At 45.3% G+C, this 10296-nt stretch overlaps 1 protein-coding gene across 1 annotated transcript; it reads right to left on the minus strand.

Annotated features, from left to right (window-relative positions):
• Positions 1–580: 580 nt before the first annotated feature.
• LOC124663651 (ABC transporter B family member 5-like) lies at positions 581–10079 on the minus strand. Its single transcript, XM_047201325.1, has 12 exons — positions 9786–10079; positions 7223–7277; positions 6651–6826; positions 6076–6297; positions 5503–5741; positions 4423–4948; positions 4059–4332; positions 2825–3488; positions 2047–2275; positions 1666–1932; positions 1324–1587; positions 581–1226 (listed from the first exon to the last, which is right to left on the minus strand). The coding sequence occupies exons 1-12, from the start codon at positions 10077–10079 to the stop codon at positions 588–590; spliced, it is 3849 nt and encodes a 1282-aa protein (XP_047057281.1). The 3' UTR covers positions 581–587.
• Positions 10080–10296: the final 217 nt, after the last annotated feature.

Consider the following 10296-nt stretch of genomic DNA (forward strand, 5'->3'; position numbering starts at 1 on the left):
CGGTAGTGCCAGGCTCCAGGGCGGCAGTGCCACTGTCGTCGGCGGCAGCGCCGTTGGTGCTGGCGGTAGTGCCGCTGCCTCTGGCGGCAGGGACGGTCCTCCTGGCGGTAGTGTCGTGCTACCTGGGTGGCTGGGCTGGTCCTTGGCGTCCTGGAGTAGAAAGGTGTGTTTGACGTTGTCCTTCTCCCACCTCGTGGTCCTTTCCTGAGCTCTCTCTCATGCCTTCTTCCCGAGGTTCGTACCTTGTCATGTATAGCTTTGCTCGGGCTCGAGTCATCGGTCCACTTGGGGGACTAGTTGGCCTTGGTGTAGTGTCGTCTTTGGGCGGGGCTACATCATCTACCTTGTAACCTTGAGTTTATGGTGTAACCTCCTTTTTACCACTTAATTCAAAAATTCGAAGATCTCCAACGAGTTCTCGAAGAAAAATATGGCAGCGCGATTTTATCTAAACAGACTAACAAATGCAAGTCCGTTTCTAGGGCAAGCTTGCATATGAAGCATGCCTAGTTAGGGAGAATCAGACACGTACGTCAGTTTTCGAATTATTGGAAGAGTGATGTGCCCAGGCTATCAGCAGGTTATCTTCAAGTGGCGCTAAGCTCAACAAGGGAAGCGTAGGCTCCATCTTTTATCCGCATCAGTTCTTCATGTCTTCCTTTCTCCACTATCGTCCCGTTCTTGACTAGGCTGATGATGTCGGCGCCTTTTACAGTTGACAGGCGGTGCGCAACCACCACTGTCGTCCTCCCAACCATCACCCGATCTAGCGCCTCCTGCACCACCCGCTCCGACTCGGCATCCAGAGCGCTCGTTGCCTCATCCAGTAGGAGCACCTTGGGGTCCTTCACGATGGCCCTCGCGATGGCCACACGCTGCTTCTGCCCGCCTGACAGCTGGATCCCTCTCTCGCCGACGACAGTATCATACCCGTCGGGCAGCCCGGAGATGAACTGGTGTGCGTTGGATGCTTCGGCAGCAGCGACGATCTCTTCTTCAGATGCCTCCCCTTGCTTTCCATAGGCTATGTTGGCGCGGATGGTGTCGTTGAACAGCACTGGCTCTTGTGCCACCAGCCCGATCTGCAGCCGGAGCCAACTAACCTTGAGGGTCTGAAGATCCACACCGTCGAGAAGGATCTTGCCTGAATTTGGGTCATAGAACCTCTCCAGCAGCGCGATTGCGGTGGACTTCCCACTTCCACTCTCTCCAACAAGGGCAGCCGTCTGTAAGGATATACTGTCACCATATTTATCTTCGTACCAGCTAGCAATTGATAACAACACTAATCTCATCTACTGATTAGTTAAGATAGAAAATAACCTGTCCAGAAGGAATTTTCAACGATAGATCGTTGAAAATTTGAACACTTGGCCGTAAGGGGTAGTAGAAGCACACCTTCTGGAACTCAATATTGCCCCTCACACTTGCAATGACCATACCCTCCTCGCTGCTAGAATCTATCTTGGACTTACGGTCAAGAATTTCGAATACCGAAATGGCTGAATCATTAGCCTTGGTGCTATCTGCACCTATTGCGCTTGTTCGTGAGATCCCACTAGCAGCCAAAACTAGCACGAAGAAGACCTGATAACCAGTTAATCAGTTAACCAAATTATTTAGAACAATCAAGGCTGCAAGTAATGAATGAGAATTTGCTCACACCCGAAACACTTCAGGAAATGTTGCTTTTCCATCATGAACAAACTTTGCACCCACATAGAAGCAAAGAGCATAGGTAAGGTAAAACACAAGGAATGAGAATCCAAATCCCAAGCCACCAACAACACCTTCCTTCATTCCTTGCCTTGTTGGAGACTGGCATTTCTTTGCATAGGCATCCATCACCTTCTGCTCTGCACAAAACGACGCAACAGTTCTGATGCCTCCAACGGCGTCGGTTGCTACTTGACTTGCTTCCTCATACTTTAACTGCACGCCACCAAACAATAGACAAAAACACGATCCAGGTGATGAATGTGTGTATGAACATCAATCATTTTGTTGGTGGATTTCGAGGAAAATGGAAGTTCATAACACATATACCTTTGCATTTTTATTGAGACCTTTCAGGAACTTCATTTGAGCATAGGCTTGGAAACCTACGAAAGGAACCACCACTGTGATAATGAGTGCCAGCTTCCAATTTGCCACCATAGCTATCGTGAAACCTACTATGATGGTTGATACAGTCTGGACATTAAGTGCCAAGTTCTCTCCAACAAGTCGCTTCACGTTCAGAGCATCAGTCGATAGCCTAGCACCTATTGCTCCACTAGAACAAAAGTTGAAACTTGTATAAGTAATTCCATAGAAATATCTCACTAGTTGACAAGTATAACTCTTCACATTTTTCTTTAAAAAGCCAAAAGGATTAATTTTAGTAATGATAAAAACTGTAAGAAGAGTGCTCAAGCTATCTATCTAGCATGCATAAATGTTGCTAAAAACACATTTTTTTACTCTTCTTAGCGCCAGATTATTTATAAAGGGTTTTTTTTTTTGCACCACAAGGCTAATGCTAATGATTTATGAAATCCGTCCTTTGTAAGAGTTTATGTTTCTTAGTGTTAGTTGTAGTACCGTGATGTCTTAAAAAGAATTTTGAAGTGCTTTAATAAGCAAATAATATATGCCAGAGTATTTGTTACAGGTATCCAAATCATATGTGGTCTGTGCTTGGTCCAAGTGCTTAAGAAAATCCCGCAACTAGGATACCAATATAATAGTCGCAAATCTTAAAATAAAGATTTTATATTCTATTGTTAGGGAAAAATGAAAAATTCTGACATATATAATGATGATAGAAAGACTTGACGCAAACCTGGAGTGTTCAGGTTTATCAAACCAGTCAATTTCCTGGTGTATGATACATTGGAATGTCAGTGACCGTATGCGCTCCACAAGCTTCCCACCTGCTAGTCCAAACAGGAAGTACTCTATTGGAATCAGAACAAATGCGGAAGCACCCAGCATCACAAACATGCTTGCCCAGAACCTTGAGTCCTTTAGTAGTTCTGCTGGCGGCTCATAGAACGACTTTATTGCACTTGAAATCAATATTCCATATACAGGCAAAATGGTTCCATGCATTGCAGCAGCCATCGAACCAAGACCAAGAATGACAGCCTCTGGTTTGTTCAGATAGAAGAGTCGACTAATCGGAGCTTTCTTTCGACTACTAGATATTTTTTCTGCAGTCTCCTCTAGGTCTTGACCATTGTTGAATTCCATGGGATCCGATAGTCCATATGGAGCAGGGACGGTATGTCTACCGCTATGCCCAAAAGAAGAGCCTTTACTGGTTGACCTCCTAAATGAGGTACTTTGGCTGCTTAGTTTTTTAGTAGTAGACCTAGAGCCTAAACCATTCTTCATTATCACATCAGGGTCAACATTAGGGGCTTCTGCTTCCTGCAGGGTCTCTTGCAAGTGAATCAGCTGAGAGTAAGGACCTTCAGGTTTCTTCACCAGTTCTGCATGTGAACCTGCTCCGAATTCACATATCAGGCAGCATGTTATGTGCATAAGATTGGTAAATGAAAAGGAGTTGATATTTTTGGAGTGCCAAAGGGTATTCAGGTCATCATCCAACTAGTAAATTGAGTGTCACCAGGGATATATTTTTATATAGTTATTAAGAACCACTTCAATTTATCTAGTTAAGCAGTGTTCACAAGTACAAAGATGTGAAAATGACTTGCATGCTTTTAAGTAGCTGTAACATAATGCTGCACAGTGGGGTCTAAACTAGTTTCATTTACAAGACTAACATATTAATAGTGATACGAAAAAAAAGATGGGAGTGTGAGTGAAATATGCACATTCCGGTGCATAAGAATTAAGAAGATGAGTGAAATATCCACATTTACAAGACTAACATATTAATAGTGATACGAAAAACATGCTAGCACAAGAGAGTTAAAGGCTCCTTTTTATGACATTCATGAAGGGTAAAGCAGGAACACATTGACTAAAGTACACAGAGATTGCAGAAGGAATCTATTTTGAAACAGTGTACTTTCTGTACCGAAGTTCTCAATTCTCATATGCCGTACCTTGTTCCACAATCTTCCCATTTTGTAGGACGGATATGACATCGGCATTCTTTACTGTACTTAGGCGATGTGCAACAATGATTGTAGTTCTTTCTAACATTACCCTATCCAGAGCTTCTTGAACTACCCTCTCAGATTCCATATCCAATGCACTGGTTGCTTCATCAAGTAGCAATATCCTAGGGTTTTTTATAATCGCTCTAGCTATTGCTATTCTTTGCTTCTGTCCTCCAGACAGTTGAGTACCACGTTCCCCAACCATCGTCTCAATACCCTGCAATGTTTCACAAAATATACTTCAAATTAACCATGTGTAAGACAGCAACTGAAAAAATGTTATTGACATTTTAATTTCACATTGTACATTTGGCAATTTATCAATGAAATTTGCTGCATTTGCTAACTCGATTGCTCTTTTGATCTCTTCAGTAGTAAGATTATCCTTCCCATAGGCAATATTTTCCCTGATCGTACTTGAGAACAACACTGGCTCTTGGCTGACAAGACCAATCTTCCCTCTTATCCAGCCAAGATTCATTCTTCTAATGTCAACCCCATCAATCAAGACTTCCCCAGACTGTGGATCATAGAATCTCTCCACCAAACTGACAACAGTTGACTTTCCACTGCCACTCTCTCCAACTAGGGCAATTGTCATGCCACTTGGAACTTGTAAGGAGAATCCGTGAAATACCAAATGTTCAGGCCTGGAAGGATAGCTGAAGTACACGTCTTTCAGTTCAACATCACCCTTAATGTCTTCCAGGAAGATCCCTGTGGTGTCATATACATCAATATCTGGTTGTCTTTCAATTGTCTTGAACAACCTATATGCTGCTCCTTGACCTTCTGCAAAAGCTGTTATTGATGGTGATGCCTGACCTAAGGACCTGCACATGAGATATAACTTGATTAGAAACAAGATCTTGAAAACAGAGATGGAAGATCCTATTTGACATACTAGTTGATACCCCATGTGATGCCGCTGGTAAAGTATGTAGAAATACGAAGATGCCAAATTATTATGACCATAAGCATGAACAAATGAATTTTCCTTATGCCATATCTACTCATAGTACTTGAAAACAGAATGGATATTAGAGATAAAAATGAGTAAAATTGTCTAAATAAGATGTCAAAATTTTGAAAGGATTCCTTGAAAATAACCAAGTGTTTAATCAGATTTATGTCATTTATAGTGTTATTTATCAAATGTCCCATGTATGTCCTTCAAAGTTCGAGAAAGAAATGACCCACTACTAAAGAAAGTTTATACAAAATCTGAAGTGTACCCTATAATGCTCCCAACATCTTCATATGCACCGACCTAGCTATAATTTTTAGCCTTGAACTACATTCGTAACAAGTTTCAAATTTTAAATATGTAAACCATATATTTTTACTCAGAATATTACAGTGGTAAGGGTTAATGTACAAAACTTACATTGCGCCGACCATGACAGCCATCATAATATTGATAACTAGGCCACCATTGTATCCTCGGTCAACTATCAATTTAGATCCATACCAAACTGCTAACCCATAACTGCAAAACAAGATTCCCATTACTGAACCTACTCCAAGGCCACTGACAGCACCTTCTCGTCGAGCCGATTCATATGCTTTTCTTATGAACTTATTATATGTTGTTATAGCTTGCTTCTCACCATGAAACGAAACAACCTTCAAAGCATAAGCAGAGTAAGAAGAGAATAGTGGCTGCCAAGAACCAATAAAAAATATAAATGGCATCTCTATTTGGTGTGAGCCCCAAATGAAGCAAAAGAAAAGAAAGGAAAAAATACGTTCACAAAATATTTGTGTCCAAAATGGCCACATGAGTTTTGGCCAACTTTGGCTCCAAGACTTAGATAACCTCCAAAATTGGAACATTCCTAAAACTTTGCCATCGAACCAAACAGGTGCCAAATTTGGTAAAACTTTGGTAAGAAAAACTTTGCCCCCCATGGCCATGACTATGCAACCAAGTAGTTCTTAAGTATCCACTAGAACTTACCGTTCGAATGGCCCCAATAGTTTGCTCAACAATGTTTCCAGCATCACCATATTTTGCTTGCATTCTGCTGGAGAGATTCGTCATGATTCTTGACACAATAGCACCAGCCACAGCTACTGGCGGAATGCTTGAGAGCATGACAAGTGCCAGGAGCCATCCTCTCACAAATGCAATAATGAAGCCTCCAAAAAAGGTAGAAAGGAGTTGTATGCACATGCCAACCTAAGAGAAAATATGTGCACAGAAAAGTGTTAAATACTAATGGGATTTTAGTTATCTAAAGATGCTTTAAGATAAAGTTTTTACTGATATTTTCTGTAGTTATCTTATTTTTTGTGAACATATTATTAGGTTAGCACACAAAAAAATGAAAAATCATTGTGCTATCTTCTATGTCAATAAGTATAACAAGGTTTGCCATTTTGGCAATAGGGATCTACTGAATATAGTGAAGCAATGAATGATAGAGCCACTTTATACACAAGCTTGGCCAAATTGGTCATCAGATTATAATATCTAACAATGCGTCGACGATGTGGCACAAGCTTACTCCTTTGTGTTCTCAAACAGCCTACCTTTTCTCCAATGGCATCTTGAATGAGGAATGTGTCTCCAGACATCCTCTCAACAACTTGCCCAGTGCTCATATCCTTGTCAAAAAATGCAATGTCCTGTCTGAGAATCGACTTGAGATACAGAGCTCTGATGCGTGCTGCCTGTCTTTCTCCAGTGATTGTCCAGCATGATACCTCTATCAAAATATCAAATTAGCCAATCAAGGAAGGAATGGAAGGAGTATTCTAGTAGTGTCTTAAAAATTACTCTGGACGGTCTCCGGCTTAGTATGAACTATTTAGTTCCTATAAATACACCAGGAAACAATGCTTTTGCATTTTCTTGTTGAAAAAAAAAACTATGGACAACTGTTCTGCAACATTTGTTTTGTAGGAACAGGCAGGGCAGGGAGTATCCGAATTCACATCACACTGAAAATCCAAAACAACATACCCATTACAAGAACCAAGAGTAGGCACCCCAAGTATAACATTCGAGCAAATTTTGTTATTGGTAGGATTCACTAATTGAAAGATCAAGCAACTTTTATTCAGAAAGATATCTCAATTTTTTGCAAATGAAAGGCACTCACGGAGTGTTGAAACCAGTCCTGCTCCAATGCCAAGATAAACAAAGTTAATGATCACCTGAAAGCAAAAAAGACCTGATTAGAAATTAAATAGGATGAAAATTAGTTCCCTGGTACAAGCATAGATGAGTTAAACCCTTGCCTTTATAATACTGCACATATATTCATACTTTTCATAAAGAATTGCCACCATAACTTCATATTTGAACAGTAAGCATTTATAAACATTTGTCAATAGGGTACTTCATATGAGTGCGACTTACTTAGATACGATGTACAACTCTGTGTGGAACTCTCTCATAAGTTCTATGTACATATATTGGCATCTTGCCTTGAATGGCAACGCATATAGTACTAAGAGCATCTCCACCGGCGCCCCCCAAATATACCCCGGCAGGTGCATCGGCAGTGCCTTATTGGGGGTACCGGCACCTGCTCCCTCAATTTAGGGAGGGGCTGCACACACCGGCGACCCCCCCCCCAAAAAAAAGTAAACTTTCAAAAAAAGTCAAAGACAGTGGACTTCATTCGAATTTGTATAAAGTTTGCCAAATTTAAACTACAAGATAATAAAATACCCTAATCTAATGACGGCGGTCAAACGCGTTGTAGTCTAAGTTGTCGGCACCGTCCTCGTTCAAGCCAAAGTCGAAGTCGTCGTTGTCGTCCTCCGAATTTGTCGCCAGTGTCGGAGCACCCCTGTCGAGGTCGACGACATTGCCGCTGTCGAGCGCCGACCACCACTCCGCCTACCATTCGGTCGCCACTGACACGCCCTCGTTGAACGACCGGTGCAACAAAAAATGCTGGCCCGGAAAGTCTTCTGGATTGTCGGCGCTGCACTAGGACTCCTGCATCTCTAGCTCCACCTCGCACCACTTCTTCTTTGGCAGCGGGAAAATTGGCGGGAGGTCTAGCGCCCTACGGCGCCCGAGGTAGAGGTGTCTGCGCGCCTCTACACTGCGGTCTCCTTCTTCGGGTGGAGGAGCGCCGGCGCCGAAGATGATCCACGCGGCGTGGATGATGATCCCGCCGGCCCGTCTCGGCGGCGGGTAGGGCGACGAGCGTTGCCATCCTCTAGAGCTAGAGCCAGAGCACGGCAAGCCCGAATGCGTTGCGGGAACGATGGACTAGGCCACGGGGAAGCACACCAGCCGACGAGGAGGGTCTTTGGCTCGACACCGGCGGTAGCCGTACGCAGTGAGCGTCTTATCGACGCCCCGCCCGTGCCACCACACGCGACGGCCGAGGCGTTTGAACCGACTAGAGTCGGGGCCGGCGAATTGGGCGATCTCGGCCTCCTGCTTGTGCTGGAACACCTCCGCCCACTCCTGACTTCTCGGCGCCCACATCGGCTCGTCGCACTACCGCGGCGGCATCTGCGCCCGGCATTCGTTGATGAGGGCGTGGAGTTCCGCCCGTTCCGGCAAAGGCGGGACAGCGTACCCGTCGTTCGATAGGTGCCACCTGTGCAGGAGGCGGTACTCTGGCGGCACGAGCAGCACGACCAAGCAACGTCACCTCGTCGATGGTGAAGTTGTGCGTCCGGTCTTCGCCGACGCCAGTGGATTTGGCGCCAGCTTCGTAGTTGTGCGCCATGGTGGTAGAGATGGTGGTTGTCGGTGGCTAGGGTTTTCGGAGGAGAGGGTGGGGGAATGGGCGGAGACGGGAGGGGGACGGGCGGTTTATAGCGGGCGACGGCCGTGCACATTCATGACACGGGAAGCTCAGCTGTCGGGATCTGGCGGGCAGCGTCCCATCGCATCGCCGCCTCGGGAACTAGCGCGCCAGTTGAAGACAACAGCTAGCCTTCTCCACGTGGTCATTTAAAAAGTGACGGGTGGTTAGTCTCAGTACCAAGGCAGCCCCACATGCCGAATCCTACGTGTCGCGAGGTGCCAGTGCCACTGTTTCGCGCCCAACGTGTAGGGGCCGGCACAAGTGTGCCGACGGTTTTATTAGGCTCGAAAACGTGTCGGCACATTATTGGGCACTCCAGTGTGAGCCCAAAAAAAACATCACCGGCCTCCAAAATGCTATGAGGGTAAATAATATCCAAATGCCAAGAAAATGGAGGCAAAGGGTTAGCTGGCAAATGGGCAAGCGGCAGCAGAATTTTAGATTCTTTCCATGTCGAGTGCACGGAGGATGCCTGACTCGGTGACTCCACACACATTTAACTCTCAAAGGAAACTGCACTGACGACAGCACCCAGCCCTAAAGAAATTAATCTGAGCAGCAGGGCTGGGATATTGGGATACCGTGTTCCAGCAACGGACGGCTCAAACCATCCTTTCGCCAGCGGTGTCAGCCGGGTCTCCGGCGTGGAGCCGTGGATACGTCGAGCCGCCAGGGAGCCATGGCGCGGCGGAGGTCAGGAGGTCGTGTCATTGTCGCATAGGGCAGTAGGAGTGATGAGAAGAAACTGGAAATAAATCGGACCTTTGTCTGGGCCGAAACGATATGATGGGCCAGATATTGATGGACTTGGGGCCCCGTTTTTCTATCTATTGTGTCGTGGAAAGGCGAATAAAAAAATACGCAGGCGCGCGTCGTATGCACGCACCTTGCTGACTTTGTGCAGCACGTCCTCCGGCGAGTCGGCGGCGGAGCCGAAGGCGTCGATAACGTCGCCGAAGATGAAGGTCATGAGCGGCTGCGCCATGCCGTTGGCCACCGCCGAGGCCGCGCCCACCGCCATCAGCGCCCCGTCCGTCATGTCCGCGAAGGCGAACATTCGGTACAGCGGCACGCGCGACGCCGCGGTGGTCGCCTGCCGCTCATGATCAGCGCTCTCTCCCGATCCCCCTCCGTTGACGTCGTTCATGTTCGTATCCCCGCCTTGATCCCTCCCTCCCATGGCTCCTCCCACCTCTTAATCTTCAGATCTTTGGTTCTTGAGAGGTGTATATGGCTTTGAATTAGCTTCGCACTGGCTGTCATTACCTTCTGCTGCTTCCCATGTGCGTGGAGGATATATATATACAATCTAATCTGTGACAAACAATATGAAACGGAGAGTTATAAATAAATAAGTGCACTTACAGTTTTGTCTTAAGTAAAAAAATTAAGTTTGA

Source organism: Lolium rigidum, chromosome 6 (assembly GCF_022539505.1).
Source record: "Lolium rigidum isolate FL_2022 chromosome 6, APGP_CSIRO_Lrig_0.1, whole genome shotgun sequence".
NCBI lineage: Eukaryota > Viridiplantae > Streptophyta > Magnoliopsida > Poales > Poaceae > Lolium > Lolium rigidum.

What these genes read in the sequence shown, in the direction of transcription:
- LOC124663651 (XM_047201325.1), bottom strand. Translation starts at nt 10,079, where the DNA reads ATGGGAGGGAGGGATCAAGGCGGGGATACGAACATGAACGACGTCAAC. An exon ending in GTCTCAATAAAAATGCAAAG is followed by an intron (nt 1,933 to 2,046) that starts GTATATGTGTTA and finishes GGTGGCGTGCAG; the next exon opens with TTAAAGTATGAGGAAGCAAG. An exon ending in CATTTCCTGAAGTGTTTCGG is followed by an intron (nt 1,588 to 1,665) that starts GTGTGAGCAAAT and finishes ACTGGTTATCAG; the next exon opens with GTCTTCTTCGTGCTAGTTTT.